Source organism: Chenopodium quinoa, unplaced genomic scaffold (genome assembly GCF_001683475.1).
Source record: "Chenopodium quinoa cultivar QQ74 unplaced genomic scaffold, ASM168347v1, whole genome shotgun sequence".
NCBI lineage: Eukaryota > Viridiplantae > Streptophyta > Magnoliopsida > Caryophyllales > Amaranthaceae > Chenopodium > Chenopodium quinoa.
Window position 1 is genome coordinate 775,277 of NW_018742987.1, and position 24,615 is coordinate 799,891.

General features: G+C 34.7%; 4 protein-coding genes across 8 annotated transcripts; 3 read left to right on the top strand and 1 right to left on the bottom strand.

The window, feature by feature from the left end:
* The first annotated feature begins 531 nt into the window (after positions 1–531).
* Positions 532–1,774, top strand: LOC110729579 (protein SRC2-like). The gene has a single exon (XM_021909321.1). It carries the CDS (start codon positions 700–702, stop codon positions 1,504–1,506), a length of 807 nt encoding a protein of 268 aa, XP_021765013.1. The 5' UTR covers positions 532–699; the 3' UTR covers positions 1,507–1,774.
* A 3,868-nt stretch (positions 1,775–5,642) lies between these two features.
* On the top strand, positions 5,643–13,780 carry LOC110729581 (DUF21 domain-containing protein At5g52790-like). Of its 5 annotated transcripts, none has more exons than XM_021909323.1 (14): positions 5,643–5,799; positions 7,643–7,878; positions 9,059–9,169; positions 9,283–9,359; positions 9,435–9,518; positions 9,668–9,781; positions 10,405–10,491; positions 10,648–10,787; positions 10,866–10,953; positions 11,657–11,730; positions 11,964–12,140; positions 12,243–12,489; positions 12,981–13,027; positions 13,312–13,780. In XM_021909323.1, the coding sequence occupies exons 3-14, from the start codon at positions 9,076–9,078 to the stop codon at positions 13,604–13,606; spliced, it is 1,524 nt and encodes a 507-aa protein (XP_021765015.1). In that variant the 5' UTR covers positions 5,643–5,799; positions 7,643–7,878; positions 9,059–9,075; the 3' UTR covers positions 13,607–13,780. The 5 variants fall into 5 exon arrangements, with proteins under 5 accessions (XP_021765015.1, XP_021765016.1, XP_021765017.1 ...); XM_021909324.1 differs by having other exon boundaries at positions 7,696–7,878; XM_021909325.1 differs by lacking the exon at positions 7,643–7,878.
* Positions 13,781–14,301: 521 nt separating this feature from the next.
* Positions 14,302–14,853, top strand: LOC110729478 (uncharacterized protein PAM68-like). The gene has a single exon (XM_021909212.1). The coding sequence runs from the start codon at positions 14,302–14,304 to the stop codon at positions 14,851–14,853; it is 552 nt and encodes a 183-aa protein (XP_021764904.1).
* A 309-nt stretch (positions 14,854–15,162) lies between these two features.
* LOC110729582 (protein REVEILLE 6-like) lies at positions 15,163–24,615 on the bottom strand. The gene is made up of 8 exons (XM_021909328.1): positions 23,847–24,615; positions 21,062–21,119; positions 20,684–20,807; positions 20,327–20,485; positions 20,093–20,215; positions 19,329–19,438; positions 16,710–16,769; positions 15,163–15,713 (listed from the first exon to the last, which is right to left on the bottom strand). The coding sequence occupies exons 1-8, from the start codon at positions 24,092–24,094 to the stop codon at positions 15,633–15,635; spliced, it is 963 nt and encodes a 320-aa protein (XP_021765020.1). The 5' UTR covers positions 24,095–24,615; the 3' UTR covers positions 15,163–15,632.

Consider the following 24,615-nt stretch of genomic DNA (forward strand, 5'->3'; position numbering starts at 1 on the left):
TATTCGTTTATGCAATACTCAAATTCTACACACAATATATTACATATTTTGTTTTTTAAAAAAAATAAACAAAATGTAGCTATCTACCCTACTAAGTTTTCCAATAATTAAGATCGTCTTTTTTCGTAGAGGATATATTTCGTTCATTTTAAGTATGAGTATAATTTAACATTCAAACCTAACATAAAAATTTATGATTATAATTAATCTTTTTTTTTTCTTTTCGCGAAATTAGTCTATAATATAATGTTGATTTATCATTTAGATTAACATTATGATTATATGATTTAACAAATACTATCTCTCGGACTCTCCCTAATTTCAAACAATTCATATCTCTAATATATACAAAGTACATAAAATGGTAACCTTTTAAGTTTTAACATGATTATATTTATATTGTTAATTTGTTACTTGTTAACTCCAAAGATTTGAAAAGATGAACTAACGAACCTTAATAATGAACTACTAACTACTATGCTATACTGCCTATATGCGCTTAGAGCATCGTGCACCCACGAAAATAACACGGACAAAAGGGTACTTTGGGAAATTTTTTAGACAAATGGTACCCAAAGAAATGTTATAAATACCATAGTCCTTAAGATACTAGGATAGTAGTATTTCATTGTATGTCCAAAGTGCAAAAACAAACAAAAAAAAAAAAAATCTTCCTTAATAAGTGTAGTGTTGATTCAAATGGCCTCAAGGTACGAGGTTGAAGTAACAGTATTATCCGCTAAGGATATCAAGAATGTCAATTGGCGTTACGGCCCTACGAAGCCGTACGCCATAATGTGGTTCGATTCGGATCGTAAAGTCACGACCCGGACCGACGACGAGGGTGACACAAACCCTAGATGGGACCAAACACTGAAGGTCCCTCTAAATGGTCCTATAGACGATGCTACCTTAACCATCGAGGTTGTCCACTTTGCAGATGTCGATGAGGACACCAAGCCTCACATCGGCACTGCAAAGCTAGATCTACGTGATGTGTTGGACGATGTAGGCATTGGGAACAGTGTCAAGCGCAAGCTCAAGCTCAAGCGCTCCTCTGGTCGGCCTCAGGGAAAGCTTGAGCTTGAGATCATTGTGCGTGAGCGATATCAAAGTTATAATTCTTACCCCCCTCCTCACCACGGGGCGTCAATGACAACGTCTAGGGACGTTGACTATGGCGCCCCGCAGTATAACGGGGAGTCCCCTGCTTATGGACAGCCTGCAGCTGCAGGCTATCCTTCTGCAGGGTATGGGCAGCAAGGGTATGGCGGGTACGATCAAGGGCAGTACGGGCAGCAGCCAGTAGAGGAGAAGAAAAAGAGCAGTTTTGGAGGAATGGGTACAGGAATTGCTATAGGAGCAGCTGCAGGAATTTTGGGAGGACTTGCTTTAGCTGAAGGCTATGATCAGTTTACTGATCATCTCGCTGAGGAGGCAGCAGAGAAGGTGGAAGAAAATCAGGACGACAACGACAACGACGATGACAATGATGATGATGAGTAGTTTTTGCGAGATTGTTTGATTAAAAATGTTGATGTTTGGTGTGTTAGTTGTTACGTTTTCTGCTTTAATCTGTTGATCTTTTTATTTTGCATCTGATTTGCATTGCTTTCTCTTTCATTTCTCATTTTCGCGATTTGTTTTAATTTGTATTGTTGGACGATGTCATTGTACTTTGTTTTATGTTGCATGCTGATATCATGTTACTAATCAAGTGAAAGCAAAATCAATTAATGGCCTGGGCTTTTATCTTACCATGCAAGTTGGAGTATATTACAATTTGTTGACTTTGAATTCAGCTTGATTTCATGCTTGTGCATGCCATTTTTCAAATAAAGTGATGTATGGATTATGGAAGATAAATACATTCGACAAAAAATTGAAGCATACGATGATATGTCATAATTACGCTTACACATTTATTTAAATTAATACTCAACTATTAAAAATATATATGATTAATTAACTATGCACATAATACACTTGTACTTTTATTTCACGCGTTGCTGACTCGCTGTAATCAATCTATTAATTAAATAAAGAAAAATAAATCTCTTGAAAATAAATTATTTAATTAAAAATATAAAAGGTCATGATCAATCACCCCCTCCCCTTTGTCCTCAATCATATATATCATCAACACAATATTCAAACACCTTCGATATCTTCATCCTCAATGACATTGTCTTAAAGTTGAATTAGCCCAATTTATTTACATAAATACTATCTCCGGTTCTTATTACTCGCAACAAAGGGGTATTATTTATGAGATATAAAATATTCCTTTGTTGTGATTAATAAGAACCGGAAATTATCAGCACTAATGAAAAATTCATACAGTATTAAAATTTAGATCGTAGCCTCAAAGGCAACAACCTCGGTTGGCAACTTAAAGCCAATGGAGTTTTTGTGTCCTTTATTTTCTTTTTTTTTTTTTTTTGGGGGGGGGGGCGAGGATTATTTTCCGTATTTTGTGAAATGTGAAATAGAAATACAAAGTACATGTATATATGCTTAAATGCTTGATTGCTTGTTGTAAAAATAAATAAAAAAAATTAAAAAAAAATGGTACTGGTCTATGCTTTGTGCATTGGAAAACACTCACATCAGGCCAAACCATTGGAAAAATATTAAGTTGGCCGTTGGTAATTAGCTAGCATCATGAATTCATGACCCTGATTTAGCCCAAAAACAATAGATTGGTACTCAATTACAGTTACGGCCCAAAGACTCCCTTGGGCCCAACCCATGCAATGTCGTATCAACTTCAATTTGTTTGAGCCCAATGGTGATAAGAATTCGATTCTACTTTCTCCATTTCTTTTTAAATGACACGTTTTTTTTTAGTCACGTTTGTCAATACACAACTTTAACCATTGATATTTTGAAAATATATATCGTGACAAATCTAACAATATCCCACATGACTATATTTTTCATCACGGATAAACCACAAAATACAGTCAAAGGAGAGTGTATGGATAGTGCTAAAGTCAGAACGTGTGAACAAAAAAAAAACGGAGGTAGTATTAATTCAGTTTTTGTTTTTTTTCCCCCTTGAAGAATACCACTTTTAAGTAGGGCTGAGCAAAACTACCCGAAAAACCAATCCGTAACCGTTCCGAAAATTAGGGTACCCGATCCGATAACCATAACGGTTCGGTACCTGTTCCGGTAATTTGTTATCGGGTATGGTTATTGGGTATCATTTTAAAAATAACGGTTACCCGATTCGTTCCGATAAGTATTTTTTTGCTTTTTTCCCTACTTAAATCTATATTTTTAAAATCTAAACTCTTACTTTATATTATCAATGATTAGTAATATTATTAATAATTTGGTCAAAATCATATGGTATTGTTGTTAATTAGTGGTAAATTATATCATAATAATAACTATATAATTAAGTTTAATTATTATTATTGGACATCTTATTGGGTACCCGATAACCGATCCGAAAATCTGGGTATTCGAACTTATCGGTTCGGGTTATGGATATCACTTTTAGGAATTTTGGTTATCGAATACCCAAACTGTTAGTACTAACGATACGGGTACCTGTCCAAACGCTTTATATCTTATACTTCCTCTATTTCGATTTACCAAGTAGATTTAACTTTTAACTTTTAAATTGAATCATTTTTATTTTTTTTTTAATATTGTCCTTGCGTTGAGTACTTGCCTTTAAGGGTAATATGATACTCCTCAAATGATAATATCTACTTCATATACACTTTGAGTTGACCAAAATGTATGTATGATGAATGGATGATGCTTAATGAATAATGTACAATACTATTTTTATAGATCTTTTAGATAAACCATTGAATTATTGCACTTTACATTAAAGTACAACAATCAAGGGCGGTTTGTTAGTGTGTTACCAACAACTTATAAACCTGTCGTATGTTGAAGTAAGATTTTAATGGATCTGAGGAATGGGGGCCATTGCTTGTACTAATAAAATCATAATTTTTCAAAACCTTTTAATAAGTACCGTTCACCTTCACCTAAAGCATTGAAAACCATTTTCTATTGCAATAGTTAGGGTCAAATACTATTCCAAATAATTTCCAATCGTTAATAATATTCCATTCCTTTTATTTTTGACAAATTAATTTAATTTGATCCTTAAAACTTTCATGTTATAATTTCGAAATACTCCATCCGTTTCATAATGTTAGTCCCATATACTATTTTGAGCGTTTCAAAATGATCTACCTATATTGAATCTATAAAAACTTTTGTATACACCTGGTTTACACTAATTTTACTGTACATCGAGCAGTATAAGGGTAATTTTTACCTAATTTTAGGGTAACTTTTTGCTTTTTTTTTGGGTAGCTTTTAACATAATACAATTTTTTTATATAAATAGACAATAAGAAAAGTTTTATAATGGTAATTTAATTACATTTAATCACAAATAATTGATTTTTAGTCATTTAAAATGTGATTCTTCACTAATAATTTTTATTTGTATTGGATTACTTTTATGCATATTAGGGTAGCTTTTATTTATTTTAGGGGTAACTTTTGATCAATCTAGTCTATCTTTATAGTGGATGTACAATAATTATTGTACACCCGATTTTGTTTAAAGTTTGTATTGAACCTATTCCTTTTTAAATCTTATTTTATTTTCCTAATTTGGTCTTATAATTTCTAATCCCATTAGTGAATTGATGACATGACAGTAATTAAATATTCTGATTGGTCATCAATCCCATTAAACAAACATTGTAATTGATGCTTTCCAAATAGAAAAATCACAACATTTAATAAGATAGAACTAATTAAGCAATTTTTGTACTAAAATGGAAGATTCCAAATATTATTCATTCTCTTATTTTTTTGTGATTGATTCTATATGGGACTAACAAAGTGAAACGAAATGAGTACCATTTTTCATTATTATATTACTCTATTTATTACAGAATACTTTATATTACTAGTAAAATATTTACTCCGTACTTCATATATTAGAGCTCGTAAAGAATGATATAATACAGTATAAGAATTAAGGTAGAAAAATTTAATTAATTAGAATCTTATTAGGTTGCACTAAAATTATAGGGGAGGTAAAAATCATTGATAGATCATTATTGTCTGAAAAATTTAGAAAAAAACAATTAAAATTGTCATAATACATACAATTTTCTTTATGTCAAACAAAACATGATTATATTACTTGTACACTATTTCTCAAAAAAATAAAATAATAAAAAAAAAATCTTGTACACTAAACCAAGCTTCGTTTGATGGAGTTGGTGGGGAACTCAAGTAGAGGGATTCTCTTACCTCCCTCTTCTACAAGTGTTGACCTGAAAAACAAAGTACTCCATAATTGGTTAAGGTCGATCTGGTCAGGGTCTTATCTTCTTACCCTATATTTCTATACTTTCTTTGTTCCTAATTGTTTGCCGAATAAATAAAATGTGCTTTATTAAATCAAAATAGATACAGAAAGAGTATAAAAAAAGTCCAATTATACTCTTTAGTTTTATATGGGTAATTATTGTAATCGTCTCAATAAATAAATTATTAAATTTTAATTATTAAAATTTATACTGATCAATAACTAAAAGATTTGTATCACATATATGCAGAAAGGGAGAAAGTATAAATTTTTTTTTAACCTTTGCAGCCTTTTAAACTCCTGAAAATGTGAATGGAAAAGGGAAGCATGGAGAGGGCACGCCATATTGGCATGGCGTCGTTTGATGTTAAATTGGCGTGGAAGAGTTGGCGATTCCAACCCTAACCCTTAATTTAACCAAAGGCCACCAAAATCAGGTGAGCTTCAGTGTTCTTGTTCATTTGAATTATTGTTTTCAATTCTATTTATGTATTGTATGCCATATTTATACTTCCACTCTATTTTTAATTAGAAATTACAACTTTTTGGTGCATAATCTTGGGTTTTTGTGTGCTTTAGAAATAAATTATTGGTTAATTATGGCTTTGTATAGTTGGATTCAGAACCTAATTATTTTAATTGAGTTTGGTTTCTTTAATTAACTGTGGTTATCTTTGTGGTGCTTGACGAGGCAAGTCCCACTCCTAGTATGTTATCCAGGATTATAATATTAGCTCTTTAGATTTTCAGTTACTAGTTACTTTATTTTTATTTATCTTTTTGTAATTGGTATGTTGTTTATGGGTTGATTATTTTTTTTTTGTCAATTGCTAAACCAAAAAAAAAAAACCCTTTTTCTTTGATTAAAATGGAAATATCAAAACTGTTTGATTTAAAGATTTGTGCTTTATTTGAGATATCTGAGTAATGATGATGTTAAGGTGGTGAGGGTGGTGCCAGCTTTGACAAGGTTTTGAATTTGGAATTGCAATCCCTTTTTTTTTTTCCTGCGAAAAGTATGTGGAAGGTTAGAATTTATTTGATTTTGGGATTAAGGCTTTGACATTGTTGTTATTTTGGTTAATCTTATTGATTTTACCCATTATTAGTCAAGACTAGTGTAGAGGTCTTGATGGGTTTTTTGATGTGATGTTTAGGATGATATTGTTGATAGTTCATCTGTATGATTAATAGGTTGGGTACTTAGGCACTCCGCCATGGTTACATTTAACTGGATGCTTTAATTTTGCCTATTATTTGCAAATTAATGAAAGTGGTGGAGCTTACATTGTATTGGTTTTGGATACATGTGTTTATGTGACATATTCATTTGTACAAAATCTATTATCTTGTGTGAATTTGTAAGATTGTTTTTAGTTGTGAAAGCCTGAAAGGTGCTTGAGAAGTCTTAAAAGCTTGACACATACCCTTTACGTACGATTAAAAAACAGACAATACTATTGTGGCATGACTTAATATAAGAATTTCTTATGAAATTGGTAGTGGTAAATTATTTTTCTTGGACAGTGGGAGTTGAAAATGATGCCAATGACAGTTATGGAAAGATCAATCCCTTTTAGCATGTATGTGCCACTTTTTTCAAGCTTGGGAAATATCATGGAAACTACTATTCTAGTTAGTTTAATCGCTAATTGTACCTAACCTTATGTGCATTTTGATTGTATGTTGTAGGTTAACGAGGGATTGCAACATGGATAGGAAAGTGTGTGTCTTTATGATGCTTTTGCCTTTCGGCAATTATAAATAGCTTGTTATTGACATTCTGGAATTATCTTTAGGCATTAATCAACCCACTACATTCATTTTTGGATGGATCTTCTTGTCAGTCATTAGGTGGCATGGAGAAATTCATTTATCACCATTTAGGGTAGTTCGTGATTACATGCAGTAACAAACAAAGACACTTTATAGTTTATACCTTCACAGTTACATTTTGTGGGAATCAATCCAAGTAACTTGTATCTGTCATTAGATCCTTTCATGATTTTGTGGTTGTATACAAGTCACAACTAGGCTGACTAAACTATGAAGGTATAAGGTACAACCGTACAGGTTGTGTTGGTGACTTGTCGATCTTAGCTACATAGTAAGTTGTTCACTTGCAGTCTACTTCTGTTACTTTTCAATTAGCCCCCGTAGATTCTAATGTATGAAAAATATACAAAGATTATTATGTTATTTTTCTGTCAAATAAACCACAGTAATTGAACAATTCATCAGGTTCCCAATGATGTGTTGACGTAATTCACTTTCCTCCAGATTTAAACCAGTTCGGATTCTAATGTAAATCTTGAGCTATGAATCGTGGGCAGGATGAATATGCTCATGATTGTCCATGGCTCTTTGGAGTTGATCAGTTGATGATGAGATGGAAAAGCATATATTATATTCTTCCATCAGAAAGATTAGATATTCTCGGACTGATAATAATCATTGATATGGAAGGACCACTCGATTTGCATACTGAGTCCAATTGCTGATGTACCTCCACTAAGGTGATGGTTTACTATTTTATTTGTAATAATTCAGCTGTAGTTGTTACTTGTATTTTCTATTAATCCTCCTTAGTTTTGTGGTATACTTGTCAATTTCATATGGAGTTGCAAAGTTATTAATAACATTATAGCTTTAGGTTATGGGGACTCAAGTTAATAAGCACAATAAACTTCTTGTACTTCGTATTTCCTATGAAATTGTAGCCTTGTAAACAATTAAAATATATATTTTTAATTTTTTTTAATAGACGTGTATCATTAAAGGGTCTAACTGGTACAAGCTATTTATTACATATTTTTGCAGCGAGTTAGACTGCGTACTTTTGATTGGTTTACCAATCATGTTAATCTGAGTAATGAATGAAATGGTTATGAATTGGTATGGTAATTGCCAATTGCATACAGTTGTTTTTTAAGATTATACTACCTCTGTTTCACAATGATCTTAAGATATACTATTTGCACAAATATCAAACAAAGGAAAGAGTGTGTGTAAAAGTTGATTGTATGAGAAAAAGATGGATAAAGTAAGATAGAGTGTCTAAAAAGGTGGGTGAGTGTAAGAAAAAAGGTGGATAAAGAAATAGAGAGCGAATGAAAAAGTGTAAATGCTGTGCGGTAAGATAGTGAATAAGATCTACCAAAAACAGAATAAAGCACCATGTTAAGAGTTTTTAAAAAGGGACCCAAATGGCAAATGTTAAAATCGCTGTGAAATGAAGATAGTACTAGTTAGAGGCTAGGTTATGTTATTTTGACTTCCTTAGAGTTGACATATCCTGCATAGGGTGATTGTTATTGTTTATAAATTAAGTAGTATAAAGTGCGTGATAGTTAATTTGGGGGTTTGTTTCTTTTGGTTTGTCTGTTTTGTCACCCTTTCTTTTGAGATTGTTGAACTCTGCACCTTATTCTCTCTAGTTGTTTTAAATGCTATCTCCGTCAAGTTGTGCTACACTTTTATTCCTTTTATATTCTCAATCACCTTTTTCGTTTCTATATGAACCTTCAGTGGTTTCTGCTTCTTGTTCATTTTATGTTTTCTTGTTGAGGAACTTCCCTTATAAAGGTATCTCTAGTGAAGTTTCTTGCATTTGTTTCCGAGAGAAGATGGCTGCAAATGATGTGCCTTGCTGTGAAACCATGTTTTGGGTTTATCTGATCATATGTGTGGCTCTAGTGTGCTTTGCTGGTCTTATGTCAGGTCTTACCCTAGGGCTCATGTCTCTTAGCCTAGTTGATCTTGAGGTTCTTTCAAAGTCTGGCCAGCCCAAGGACAGGAGAAATGCAGGTCTCTGTATAACAATTTTTTCTCTTAGGCTATTATTCTGAAAAGTCCTTGACAGTTAACATTGAAAACATTAAAAAAATTCTCATTTCTTCTGCATTTTCTGATCATTACAGAGAAGATTTTGCCTCTTGTTAAAAATCAGCACTTGTTACTCTGCACCCTCCTCATATATAATGCCATGGCAATGGAGGTATGTTTGCAACTGAATGTATCGATGGTTGTCTTTCCTGCCTTTTTCTTCCTTCACCATTTTTTTGTCTTCCAGGCTTTGCCAATTTTCCTTGATGCGCTTCTCCCTGCGTGGGCTTCCATATTGATATCAGTCACTCTTATACTTGCGTTTGGAGAGGTAATTGGGAACAATATGCATCATTGCAAAATTTTCAGAAGTCGTTTCCTTTTCTCCTCCTTTTTCTCGTTGTTTGTTTCCCCTGCCCCAAGTTTTGGATTCTTTTGCTGTAACAAAAGTTTAATAGTGGCACTATGATTAAATTTCAGATAATTCCCCAATCCATTTGCTCTCAGTATGGACTAAGTGTGGGTGCAAAACTTTCTGTTCTGGTCCGTGTACTTGTCATTCTACTGCTACCCATTTCTTATCCTATCAGCAAGGTAAGTATTTTGCCTCATAAGTCACAAGTAAGTGTGGTGAAAACTGGGGAGGGGCGGAAAAGTGGAAAACATAAGCGAGAAACACTTTACTTAATCTCTTAACCAGTTTAAGATACTTAAAATAAGGAAGTATCAATTGTGGAGGGTAAATACTGTAGTCTGAGGTAATTGTGATCTCCAGAGGAAAAGTATGATTTTATTTCTTTATTTATATATATATACTTCCTCAGTTTCTTAATAGATGCATCATATTGACTTTAGAGTTCTAACACTATTCCTATACTAACTTTGATCATGTTTTATTACTAATAATATATAAAAATAAATATCATTATTTTAATCATTGTTGAGTTAATCTCATTGTGTATTTTCGAAATATAAATTTCCTTATAAATTTTATCGAAGCATATTAAAGATATTAATGGTCAAAGTAATTCATTGACAAACATGTCTTGTCAACATGATGCATCTATTTAGAAATGGAGGAATTATTTATTTTGTCTCTCTTCTTGATACTCAGTACATAAAAGTAATTAAAATGTGGAGGGTATTTCTGTTTCCCGTTCTTTTTGATTACTTAATCCTATATGCCTTTCCTATGTACCAAATTTATGCCATGGCAGCTGTTGGACTGGTTGCTAGGCAGAGGCCATTCTGCTTTGCTAAGACGCTCAGAGCTGAAAACTTTTGTGGACCTGCATGCCAATGAGGTATGTAGTGAATCCTCTACTTCGTATACAATTATATTCCTTGCGTAAAAGTCTGATTGGTATATCTTTCTAGAAGAAAGAGGTTTTGTTGTAAATTTACAACATGCTAATAATTGATTCAAGTGTCATAACACAGAGATATTTTTATCACATCAGGCAGGCAAAGGTGGGGAATTGACTCAAGATGAAACCACTATCATTGGTGGAGCTTTGGATCTAACAACAAAGACTGCTAAAGATGCTATGACTGACATGTCTAAAGTATTTTCCCTTGATGTAGATGCTAAACTTGACAAGTGAGCTTTCTCATTAGCCTTGGTTTTGTACATTTTCACATTCTCCATTCTCAAATTTTCTTCACTGGTTGTTTCCAGGGACACAATGGAGCTGATAATGAGGGAGGGGCACAGTCGAGTGCCTATTTACTCTGGCTGCCCTTCAAATATCATAGGCCTTATTTTGGTAAGGGAGTAGGGATATGTAAAAAGATTACTAGGTCTTTTACTCTAAACCGGGGAAGTTTCATTCTCGATGGAGTCTCCTGGATCGGGTATAATTGGTGGTGGTGGTGGTGGGGGGGGGGGGGATGAAAAATAAGGGTTGGAATTGTATGCCTGTATTGGGGCTAAAGGATTGGACTTGTAATTTTTTCCCACTGAACAAGGGTATTACACTACTTTACCCTACCCTATGGTAGCTATTTGAGCAACTCTATCTCTCCTCTTCTGAATAACTTATCATCACGTTTCATTTCTCTCCTCTATCTTCTCTCATACTCCCTCTTTCCACCATGGTGGCCCTTTTGCAAACAATAGCTACGGTATTTTCAAGAAATCTCCTCCTCCTGTTGATTTGATGGAGACTTCATTTAGAAATTTTATCTCTCTGCAAATCTTCTACTTCTCATGGAACTTAGTTGATTGATCAATAGCCTTCGTCCCCAAACACAAACAAAATTATTTCTGTCGACATACCAAACTTAGCATGGGAAAGATTATCCCTTTGATTCTCTGTTCCTTGGCAATGTTTGCTCTTAATCATTTAATCACAAGTCAGAAATGGCCTGTATTTCACTTCCTATTTACCAGTAGTATGTAGTACGTAACTATGTAGTTTCATCCATGCATATTCATGGCACTTGAAAATAATTTTCTTTCAATTGCAGGTAAAAAATTTGGTTGTTTGCCGACCTGAAGATGAAACTCCTATAAGAAATCTCACTATTAGAAAGATCTCCAGGTTTGACCTTTATACATTGCTCAGAAGTTCCTGAATTTGATGCTTATTTCTTTTGTATTATTTTGATTAGCTTTCTGTATCAGTGTACTAGTAAATTCTTTTTTAGGGGGCAGCAATGGCGGTCATAATTTATAGCCATATGCACATCTTGTGTGGCTGTCTTCTCTCTGTAATGATTTGCATGCTGTCATCCTTTTTCTTTAGCTTTTTAATGAGCATTTCAACTGTTACAGATTCTACGATCACTTGCCACTGTATGATATACTGAACCTATTTCAAATGGGTCATAGTCATATGGGTATAGTTGTGAGGAAACAAGGCGTGAAAGATATGTCAGATGCTACATCCAATTCTGCAATATCTGTGATGAAGACGAATGCAATCTCAAGACCTGAACAATCAGGAAAAAAAAGGTATAATTAGTATAGGTGACATAAATCTGCAAACTTTCCTGCTGGTGCAGTAGTAGATCTTGCAGAGATGTTTGACATTGAAGTTATACACAATTCCACAGGGGTAAATCATCAAAACCATAGAAAAGATCAAAAGAAAACATCAAGGAACACATCCATTGTGCATTCAACTAAAACTGGACCTCATAGTCTTCCAATGCTTGATGCCATGGAGCTAGGAAAAAATGTAATTCTGCATCACGAAGATACTATACTGCAGGTACCTGATCTAGATTCTTGCCCCGATCCCAGTGAAGAAGTTATTGGTATCATCACAATGGAAGACGTGTTGGAGGAATTGCTGCAGGTAAAATCTTAATACTCTATCAGTATATTGTATACTTTCCTTTTTTTTTACTGCTTCCTAGTGCAGAGATTGTAGTGGTGCTGAGCTACTCTGATGATGTTTTGTATACTCAGAAATCACCTTTTTTGGAAGGGTAGGGGAGGGGTGAAAATACTTTTTGAAGGATGACAGTACTTTTTTGAAGTTTATGATAAGACTCCCATGAACATCAAAATCACACATATTCTACATACTTTGTATATGTTTGTAAAGCTCTTGATGAGAGCTCTTGCAGTTTTTGAATACACTTTTATGGCTTCAGTTGAAGAAAATAATGCATTTCAATATGTCTGTATCAGTATAGCAACGAATATTGTATTGTCTAGCATTTTTGTGGTATGAGGCTGAAGTAATCTCTCCTACAATCTTGGCATAACCTGTCATCTTCTTTTCCTGATTTTTTTGTCATCATTGCTAATATGTTCATTAATTCTGTGTGCATTGTGTTACAGGAGGAAATTTTTGACGAGACTGACGATTATGTCGATGTACACAACAGGTAAGAGGCTACTTAATACAGTTGTAGTATTATCTTGTTAACTTGAAGCATTCTCTTCATCCCATGTTACGTGCCCTATTTCTGACCTCTGAGGCTAAACCACTATTAATGATGATTTTAAGTGCAAGGATGCTCTATAAATCTGTCTAGATTTGCTTACAAACCTAACTATTAGTACTCTTCACCACTTGCAAAGTTACATCTAGTGAATTTTGCAAACTAAGGATTGAAAGAGTAATGTCATTATTGTCGCCTTTTCTGAACATAAATTTTTGTATCTGTAGGATACGGATAAATATGTTGCCTGTCATAAGATCAGCTCCAAGATCTGCTGGAGCCACACCAGTTTCTCATCTGAGTCAGAGTCCAGTTGCATCGCCTTTTTCCTCATATCATAATACTCCAATCCTGCAGTCTCCAACACAAGCATTTATTCCATCTCCCTTGATTAGACCATCTCTATTAAGCTCTCCGATGAGATCCAGACTACCTTCTCCCTCTACTAACTCGGGTAGTCCTATGCGTACTTCTCCACTGAGGCAGGTAGCAACTAATTCATATGAGAAGCTGCGGCGTTGATCATGTATTTTTAGAGAACATGCTGGCCCACACGTATTATGCGTCTTTTTTTATGTACTGATTTGTATCTGTATAGTACAGAACCAAGGACTCCCACATATTGTCAATGTATGGTATTTTTGGGATGCCTTTCTGAACTTGATATATGAATATCATCTGACTGTCAAAGGAGAAGATGGATTTACAAGCAGAATAACTTAATTATAAAACCCAATGCCTGCAGATTATAATTACATTACTACAACAAAGCTTTTAGTCTCAAAATGAATTATACTAGCATTAAAAACCCACATATTATCTAAGGTGAGTGGTATAAAGAATTTCGTTTATCTAGGTGCATCATCTAATTCCACTGGGGAGATTTTAGATTAAAAAAAAAAAAAAAAACACCAAGCACAAATAATACAAGTAGTAATTACTTGAGCCACATTTTGAGAATTTTCGCGCTTATTTTCTTGGTATATTTTGTTTGCTTGATTGATAATTGATTCCTTAAATTTTTGAATAAAGGATGATAGAACAATGAGACAAAAAGGCTCTTTGAAAATATCTCCACTTGATACATACCAAATGAGGTCACCACCACCCATTTGTTTTCGGATAAACCTTGACAATATTCAAAACATACAAGTATTTTGCATTACCTTGCATTGTATGGTAAGCACTAAACTCAGAGTGCTTAACAAGAAGAAAGGATGAAAACTTTGGCAATCTTTCATCAACAACCCATCTGCATTACAAAACCATCTTTATGGGATCAAAGAAGCCAACCATTCTACTCTACAACAATAAATAACCATCATTCACTTTATACAAGCTCTTGGAAGTTGCATGCTCAATCCAAAGGATTTGGGGGTGCAAATGACTCGATACAGAAGAAGGCAAATGCACCAAAAAAAGGCTCGAGTCAAGACAACAAAGAAGAAGAAGATGACGATGATAAAATCCCATCGGTTGTTTTCGATAGGATGGTAAGAAGGATCTTGACCTCAGTGGGCGTGCCCATGGTAATTGGGGTGCTGTTGCTAAAACTCTTTGACATATTGAAGGAAAAACAGTTGTGGGATGTGCCTATTTGGGTGCCATTTTTAACAACATTTGTGTTCTTTGGAAGCTCAGTTCTCGGTGTTCCATATGGATCTTTATCAACTAGTTGGGATGCTGAGAAGAAAGGCTCCCTGCTTGGTATTGAAGAAGCCAAACAAAATTGGGATGAGATGTGGAAAGACGAAGAGAATAAGAATTGATTATGATATCAAATATGTTGTTTTTGAATATGATTAAGAAAAATGTTAAGTATATGATAGTTTTTCAAAATAAGAGGGTGTTTGGAATCTATCCTACTGTTCTACATAAATTTACATTGTCTCGTCTTGAGTTCTGGGAAAAATAAACACCCCCATTGCAATTGAATCATACTACTCCCAAGCAACAAACTTTTCTAAAAGCTTCTTTAAAAAAAAATAATTAAAAAAAAAAAAAAATATTGAAAAACATTGGACCAAATATTTAGCCAAGAAGAAACAATTATGTAGCAGTAGCATGGAGATGATGCATTGATAAACATGATTATTAACATTAGGCATGAAGCCATGAATTAGTAGTCAATAAGATACAACAACCTCGAATACAATCAACACGAACAACACTGGAGATCAGTTGTCTGGTATCTTATTAGCTTTTGAAATATACAAGCCAACTTACATTTAACTAAAGAAGCAGAAGATAACTTACTGCACAGAACATACAGAATTTTATGTCTGAGACCCCAAAAAACCCTCAAATATACAGAGCCTCCCTCCTATACACGAAACCATCAATAGCAAACTGAGAGCTTTACAACCAATAGAACGACATTTCAGCTACTTCTACGAATTTCTCCTATATACACAAAAGGATACTGAAGAAAAACTAGGCTAATCCTATATCCAATTATCAACTGAAAAAGGTCAGGGAAAGTGGTCGTTCATGGTTCGCCCCTTTTTGTGTAGGACATGGCAGCACCGCAGCACTATACTTAGTCTCATCACTTGCCACATACAACATCTCTCATGCCACCAGGAATGCCCTTGTCAGAGTCAATGTCATAAGATGAGAGCAGTCTTCTCTGTCAACGAAAAGAAGGAAAAAAATAAACATTTATGATACCAAAAATACCAGTAATCAGATATACATATACAGATATACCACAACCAATAGAGCCCTTAAAATAGAAAAAGAGTTGGTGGGACTAAACTCAATGTTTTTTGTTATAAATCAAAGAACATTGACAGGAACCCAAATAAATACGGGAATACAAGGATTGATGCATCGTAACATAGAAGGGAAAAAGGACCGTTGGTATCAGTTCATATAGCAACCCCACAAAAGCCTTAAAAAGCATTGATATACACACATAGTACTGAAACAGCTTGTGTCACACTCATGATGCAACCACACTGGTAAATCTTCCATTGCGCTCATATTAGATCAGCAAGAGTATAACAGTACAGCTTCAGTCACATGTGATTCAGATAAGAGAGTCAGGCCAGTAAAGAAGGCCTGCAAGATAAAAGTTCTCATGCTCAACCCATACAGGCTGTCTTCTCTGTTCCCTCACTTTCTTCCAAGGAAAAATCATTCTGCACCACTTGAACACTTGGTATTACACATGTGGGAAAATTTGTTATCTCCTATTGCACTTCCCACTATATTCTAGCCTACTCAATCCCAAGGGTTTTGATTAGCATGAAAGAAAAATGTGACACTACTGAGATTGTCACCTAGCATCCCAATTACATACACCTGCAGTCTGCAGATGCTTTGAGGTTCCAGAATAATGTCTTACACTGCTCTAAACACCCTCAACTCAGGGCAGGCCAATTACCAAATCAAAGGAGGGTGTTTGTATTTCTAAATAAATTTCCTGGGGAAAGAACACGATACGCTGGTTTTTAGGTCAGATACAAATAAATAAAACACCATATCCACATATAAAATCTAAGGCAGATGTTTTGCAACATATATGGGACAGAAAGAAGACCCATCCAAAAGGGAGGGAGAGAAAGCAACAACAGTGATTTAGGAAAAGAAAGTCGCTTGTAATGCAATTTTTTTTACTTACATGATCCTCAAAATCAGGACTCCTCAAATTGATTGAGAGATTCCTCATCAACAATAATACCTGCAAAAGTTCAAACAAATGAAGTTAAGCCACAATACCAACAGTCCAACATACCACATTTTCTAAAATCAAGACAAGAAACTAAACAGATATTATGAAATACAATTTTTTTTCCCTAATGAGTACTGTGAAAGCAAATGTACAACACGCACATCTTTACATGCTAGATGCTTCCAATCATAAGCACGAGTAAGGTTTCAACGAAATTGAACTAGGATACAAAAAAAGAGATATGATTATAGAGTTTCTAGGAGTATTGACTTGAAGTTGAGGAGGTTCGCAGTGAGCTTGCACAAGGATTTTCTGTCAGAACTTAAAAATTACTTTTAAAGGATGTGAGATATGGTTTATAAGATAGGCTTTGCATGATGATGTCTGCTCCAGAATCATCTATAGTATTGATATTTAATGGGGACACAGAGGCTGCTTAATGTTCACAAAACTTTCCCAAATTACAGTGCAGTTCCATGGGCCTCAAGGCTCAAACAGGATTTAACAGGGACTTGGAAACTATCAATTGCTTCTAGTCTTCTACTGTCTTTTTATACATTTTGTCATCCCAAATTCCAAAACGACTAACGCTCCAAGTCACAACAAAATTCTTTTTTGGCCAGTGAAAGGTTTCATAGACTTATAACTGTTATAAGTGTACAACTGTACACTATAACCTTAAACACTCAAAAAAACCTGGAATTAAGCATCACCTACAGTCTTGGTCGGCATAGACATGTTAACTCAAGTAGAGAACTTAAATGCCAATGAATTTAAATTTAGGTCTAGCGACAATTATAAATTAAAAGACATTAGAATTTGAAAATTAATACTATTAATATTCAAATTTTTGGTGCAGCACACCAGATGATCTCAAAGAAGTAGTGAATTACAGAGTGATTTTCATTTATGGTTCAGATAAAAAATGCAGGACTTGCTTCTAATTTCTGAAAAGATCTTACATCAGATTCAATAATGGCTCTTGCAAGAACTTAGAATAAATCAATCAAAAATATAGTATGATCTATAGCCTCGAGGGCCATTGCCTGTTGACCGATTCAAAAGTACTTCCCTCCATCGTCTCATATTCTGTCCAAAAATTCTCTGTCACCCAAAAAATATTTCAGACATAGCAGAGCTTTCCCCCATTTATTCCTAGAGTTTCAGGATAATAACTTATGGCCTTTGTAAATCAAATTGGTCTTGGACCTTGCGTCAATTGCAGTCCACTCATTACAAGGGTATAAAGGTACCTGTAAGACTGTAAGTCATCCTAAATTTTAACTTCAACAAGAATGCTACGTCAGTCTTCAAGAAAATACACAACCATAAAATTTAACCTTCAAAAAGATTTAAACTAGGCAGCTTTGATCCAATGTCATTGACAGTCTCACCACTTCATTAGCTCTAGGAAACTCTGAAGGTTATTTACGGACTTTGCTTGACTGCCCCATTTCCCACATTTTTTGAGGTTGGTACATTTGTTAAGTGTAAATTGACTATATAGCCTGATGACGAGATCTTTATTGCGACAACAAACAATTAGCTAAATCGTAGAACGTTTAATACAAAGATGTAGCAATAGATACACAGTTTGCTTCTCAGTAATCCAAAGGGAGTATAAATTGAAAACACTAGTTAGCAAATTACAATACCCTGAAGGCCTGTACAAACAATCCTCTTTATAAAAATACAAAATATTAATCTTCTGCTTATTCTGAATGTTTCTAAAATTAATATTGATGTCTAAAATGGAAAAATGTACCAGAAACAGGACCCAAAAAACTGACATTTCATGATTGCAAATTTTCAGCTTTTGATTACACTTTCAGTCTTTCAGAGTAGCAGATAATGTATTCAGGCAAGCCACAAATGTGAAAGGGTTATATAGATCACTAAGAAAGGGGATGGCCGGATAGGTGAACTTGGTAATCCTAGAATGACAGATGCCTAGCATGGACATCAGAAGAAGCCATGGTTTAGTCTTTGGACTTGGCCCAGTCCTTTTCCTTAGCCTTTTGCTTGGCCTTACCTTAATCTTTGATATATTTTAGTCTGTGAATGACGTTTTTGTCAAATTCTTGGTCTACTAATACGGGCCTCAATGTTACATGTACCCTTGCCTCAAACAAGCCTTATCCTTACAAATGGAGCATGCACCTAGTTGGAAAGATGCACAAGTAATTAATGCATAGCCTATAATAGGGGTGAAACATAGCTGATTTAAGGTTTGAATGGGGCTATGCCATGTCCTAGAGATTAGATGTTGACCCAGCTTATCAATGGCTTCTGGATATAGATATTAGGAATGTTATATATACCTTGACAATGAGGCATTGACCCAATCCTAATATCAAAGAGCTAAATGAAGTTGATTTGAAGACACGGGAAATTTTATTTTTTTGTTGTGGGGGGTGGGGGGGTTGTTGAAAATGACAAATCTAATCAATTCATTGTTTGGAAAAGACCAAGCATAAGGTTAACAAAGTAACTACAGTGAATAAGAAAAAGGAAAAAAAAAAACATATCAACAACATGTCAATGACAGATAACTGAATGAGAACACACCGTTTCAACATCAATTGGATCCATCTTCTTAAGCCTCTGCATATGACCACTAACTTCTGGGTCAAAGACACTGCCAATAAAACCGTATACTTGAGCAAAGTCAGGCAGAACTGCAGAAAATGCAACACATACTTAGAATGAGTGCATAATGAGTATATAGAAAACAGCCAAGGACATAGTACAAAAAAACACAGCATACATCATTTTGCAACAATAAAACAAAATCAAACAGACCAGAACTACACTGAAGAGCCTTTTAATATTAACTCACATCAGAGATAGGCAAGACTTATATTTAGTAGATCACTCACCTTTTCCATATAATACAGAAAAACACAAATATAAACAATAAACAAAATATAGTTATGTAGATATGGAACACATGAATGACACTATAGCTTGTTCTATAAAAAGAATAAACCCATACATACAAAATTCCATTGCGTTATTACGTAGCAGCAGGGTTAAAATCATACATTCCTTGTTGTATACAATTCATAAGTTAAAGCACCACATCCCCTGCAACTGCATTTAAGACAGTGATTGCAGCAGTCCCACCAGCTTAAACCCACAAAGAGGAAGAAAGTTGCATCAAGGGGCCATGAACAACCAAACATAGCTATTCCTTTGGCTCATGGTTGTATAAATATACACGTACTTATACTGGTGAAGATGAAAGTCTGAAACTAATCACAGACATGCAATTTTCTATGAACTAAATTTCAGTTTTTTAAACAAGAAAAAGTAGAGAATTTATCAACCACCTCTTAATGGTGGAGCATGCTTTACTGCTTCATTCGGTCCACCGGTATTGTGTGCCATTGCTGTGCTCTCAGTACTGCTTGAACAGTTATTTGCAATTGGTGGCACTGGGGGTTTTAATTCACCTGATCAAACAAAACTCAAACAGGTTAAGAACTAAAAGCAGAAAATTCAGCTTGTAGATCTGAAAACATAAAATTAAAAAATTAAAAAATAAAAAGTAAAAGTAAAGAAACCTTTAGCCACATTAGGCTGAGAATTATTGACCCATGAAGATACAGCTGCAGTATTATCAGGATATTGGGGTATTGTAGTAGAATCTGGCCTTTGAAGCCCAGGTTCAAGCAAAAGAGAAGACGATTGCAAAGAACCTGTTGGTTGAGAAACTGATGGACCTGTTACAAAGATTTAAAACAAGAGCTGGCTCACACAGTGTTTTCAAACAAAATGTGCAACAAAGATAACAAAATACAAAATTGGAGATCAATCAGGCAATTCCATCATGAAAATCCTCCAACCAGAAAAGAAAGGTTAGCTTTGGGGGGGGGGGGGGAGGATTTCCATATTGCCTTTCAGAAGTGACAAATGCTAACCTATTTTAGGAGCTTTCTGTGGATATGGATGCGCAGCTTTTCGTTTTGGCCTAGGAGGCGGTAGATGCTCATTGCTGCCACTCTTTTGAACCTTCAGAAAATACTTCTGAGCATGACTGCGAATCTGCAGAAGCTACTATCATTATTGTCCTTACTCATAGGGAATTCTCATAGTTTGATAAAACTGAGACACCGCTTTTTAAAAAAACAAAAAAACACTAGTGGTTCATGAAAAGGACAACAATTTTGGCGTTAAACAGTAGGCATTAGTTTCTCATGAATTTCGCAAAAGCTGTTTGTTATACAGCATGAACATTTATCACAGCTGGGAAAAACATTTATTGCTTCAATTATCTAGAAAAGTTGCAATAAATTTACCTGAATAACAGTTTTTGACCCAATAAAAGCTTCAATCTTTTTCCAATCACGGTCAAAACTACAGAAAGTAAGGAAAAAGAATTAGTACTACATACTTTAATACATTAAACAAAGATTTGAGTGAATATGGCAGAATCACATATTATAGAAATTCAAGCTTAGCTAGAAAGTACAAGTGTAATGTTATTCAAGGGCTTGGGGTGGATAGTTAATAATCTTAATATAAAAGGTCACCGAAAGAAAATATCAACAAACTGCCTGTCATAACACTTATATTAGTTTGTAAGGTTGTCGCCCAGCTTCACTAGTTTCAGAATCCCAAATCAATTCCAGGGAAAAACTTCATCCCACTATATTTGGACTAAAATGGTCTATGTTTCTATTGCTGAAACGTGAACCCACAGATTTCAATGCTTTCAACTTAACACTAATGACATCAGGTTAACAACCGAAAAGAGAAAGAATCTGTTCTTTAAAGGTAACCAGGTGGTGGACCAATATTTATCTATGATCAAAAGTCCCACTATAAGTCCAACAAGTAGTTGATCTCATCAATCTCAGAGCCTTCAAAGGCTACTTTTACACTCAATCTCTTCACTTATGTTATTGTCTTACTGATCTTATTTTATAAATACAACAGTAAGTAATCTTCTACTTTTTTCCATGGCATTACAAAGTTAGATTACCAATTACCTGTTACTTTTCAGTTCATCGCTTACATAACAGCAATTTTAATGACGCTTTACTTCTTAGTAGAAAAATATGAAGGAAATTCAATGTTCAGTATGCTGCTTTTCAAGCTTATAAACTGTTCATATCTTCTACTATGACACGCCTCAAGGATACATACACCTCCTTCAATAATTGATATATGAGCAGCCACACCAAGTTCTCAGTCTTCTCACTTTCCTGGTCTTTCTGCTTGCCAGACCCTTCTTAAATCACTATTTATTTATTTAATAACAATAAGGGGCAGTTTGATTTGAAGATGAGGAAAGGAAATAACAAAGATAAACGAAAGGAATAGTATAAAAACTCCTTCATTGATCCATCTTGTCTGGGTGGAGAGGGGAAAGAGCTTTAATTCCATTTCAAATTTTCAAGTGCTTGCAGAAAAAGAATAAAAAGGAAAAGCAATCACAACCAGCACTCATCAAGCCCAACATATCTTAATAGTCCCTTTTCCACCACAGACATCTTATCACTACCACAAACCCAACATCACCAAGCCATCACTGACCTCCAATATCTATGATCCATGCTTCATCACCACCATCTTCCCTCCCACTCTCCACAAAAACTACCAATGAGACCACAAAGTAGCCTTCTTATGGTTGACTTTCAACCCTACTTTTTGGCCAAATTCAAGCATAATAGAGTAGAAAATTTGAAGTGACGAGACCTTTGGATTTATAATTTGGCGAAAACACTACTTGGTAAAGTGATCACGGTGGTAGGTATGTTGATAATAGTGCCGACAATTCACAGTGATTTGGAAAAGTAGTGGCATTGGGAAAGAGGCTTAGTGGCAATGATGTTACGTTGAGGTGTTTGCGGTGGGCGGTGGTCATGTAATGGGCAATGTGAATAGGTCAAGGCTCTCAGTGGCACATATTTTAAGGCCAATGGTGTTGATGAAAGATGGTGAAAGGGTTGAGATCACAAAATGCCTAATTTGAAGAATTCAAATCCCATGGGAGTGTGGGGAAACATGAAGAGGGGCTAAGGAAAAAATATTTTGAGAAGTGAGGAAAGGGGAATATATGAAAATGTGCACCAAACACGCAAGTCATATATCAAAATCCTAAAAGGAAATTATGGAAACAGGACAGGCAAACATGAAACAAGTGAAAGGAGTTAAATATATATCATTTTTTGAGTTGCAAGACTGCTCCACGATGCAGCTTTAATGGATCACGGTGACTCGGTGACTCATCAAACAAGCACAAAGTTGTGTAACCAAATAGGGACTGAAAAGTGTTTCACTGTTTTGGGGCAAAATCAGCCCACAAAAAAAAAAAAAAAAAAAAAAAAAAAAAAAAAAAAAAAAAAACAATTGTCCATCTGCCTTTTAGTCCGGGTAAGTAGGTACCCTCTCCTATTTAGAGGATAAAAAGAGGGCCAATATAATCAAAAACGTGAAAGCTTCCTAATTGTCCATGTTGCTAGCTTCATCTCCGTAGCATAAAGAGAAAAATGAGCTGCCTTTCCCAACAAAAACAGCTAATAAACCTAATTGTGTAACTAATTGACCATTTCACAAAAATGCACATTAAGGCATTATCAAAGCATGACCTAAAACCCTTACCAATCAATCTGGAAACATGTTTTAATAACTAACCCCAATTTTTATTGCCCAGTTAGAATCGCATCTTCACGAATTCTCAAAGCCATAAATAAATTATAATCGATCATACAACTCACCAACCAGAATCAAGTACCTCCCCCCAATATGCCACAAAATTAGAGCGGGAAATCAAGCAAACATCCAACCAGGGATTCCTCAAATCAGTAAAATTTTCGCGATAACATTGATCATTACTAACTTACAGTAATTAACACAAAATTTCACCAATTCTTCGTAATTCTGGAAAATAGCAGAAATTTTTGACTCAAAAGGCATAATTCTAATTTCTGAGTTTCCTAGCACAATCTAAGTCAATTCAACATAACCAACAACTAATAGAGTAATAATCACTAACAAACCCTAAAAAATATCAATCAATTTTAAAATTACCAAAAAAAAAAAAAAAAGTAAACTAAAAAGGCATGAAATTCAACATACAGCTGAAGAGCTTCAAGAAATTTATCGTGCTCAGGTTCAGTCCAACTCTCTCGAGACTTCGTAATCGTATACGGCTTCCTAATCTTCTTACTACTCGAATCGTCCGTCGGAGAAGACACCGTCGCAGTAGCCGCCGTCGCCGGCGATTCCTCCGGTGGCGGCGCCGAGAACGGGTTCAATCCCGGCAAAGCGACTCCATTAGCGTCCAAGTAGAATCCTTCCGGCAAACTAGGGTTCATCGACACCATTAAAGGAGAGGAGAGAGAAAATTTGCAATAAGATAACAGAAGAAGATGATAGAAGATTTTTTTTTTGTTTTGTTTTTTTGATTTTTTAATTTTTTTAGGGTTGAAAGAAAATAAAAATGATGAGCAGCTGAAAAATGTAGTGTAGGATACTTTATTTAGTAATTTGCTTATTTATATGGTGATATGAGTTTTTAAGTGGGAGTTTAATTAGCCAATGCCAAGTCGACGCGTTATTGATTAGTGTATAATAATGTGAAATTTTTGTTAATATTTTTTATTAAGTAATATCTAATGTGTCATTTCATATTAGCCTAAGGTTGTGGAGATGACAAAATATTAGGAATTTTTTTGGTAGGAGAATACTTTATGGCAAAAAATTGACCAATAAGATTGTGACACATATGGGTGAAAAATATCTTATGCTTTGATATCCTTTCTTCCTAGGTGGTCTCTTAAAGGTGGAGCTTAGTCCATCAACATATGCTTGTGTTTGGCTACTTTTTGATCTTGATACAATTAGA

What these genes read in the sequence shown, in the direction of transcription:
- LOC110729579 (XM_021909321.1), top strand. Translation starts at nt 700, where the DNA reads ATGGCCTCAAGGTACGAGGTTGAAGTAACAGTATTATCCGCTAAGGAT.
- LOC110729581 (XM_021909322.1), top strand. Translation starts at nt 8,809, where the DNA reads ATGCTATCTCCGTCAAGTTGTGCTACACTTTTATTCCTTTTATATTCT. An exon ending in TTATACTTGCGTTTGGAGAG is followed by an intron (nt 9,519 to 9,667) that starts GTAATTGGGAAC and finishes ATTAAATTTCAG; the next exon opens with ATAATTCCCCAATCCATTTG. An exon ending in ACTATTAGAAAGATCTCCAG is followed by an intron (nt 11,731 to 11,963) that starts GTTTGACCTTTA and finishes CAACTGTTACAG; the next exon opens with ATTCTACGATCACTTGCCAC.
- LOC110729582 (XM_021909328.1), bottom strand. Translation starts at nt 24,094, where the DNA reads ATGGTGTCGATGAACCCTAGTTTGCCGGAAGGATTCTACTTGGACGCT. An exon ending in ATCCAATTGATGTTGAAACG is followed by an intron (nt 16,770 to 19,328) that starts GTGTGTTCTCAT and finishes GAACTTTTGCAG; the next exon opens with GTATTATTGTTGATGAGGAA. An exon ending in GTCCTGATTTTGAGGATCAT is followed by an intron (nt 15,714 to 16,709) that starts GTAAGTAAAAAA and finishes TTTCGTTGACAG; the next exon opens with AGAAGACTGCTCTCATCTTA.
- LOC110729478 (XM_021909212.1), top strand. Translation starts at nt 14,302, where the DNA reads ATGAAAACTTTGGCAATCTTTCATCAACAACCCATCTGCATTACAAAA.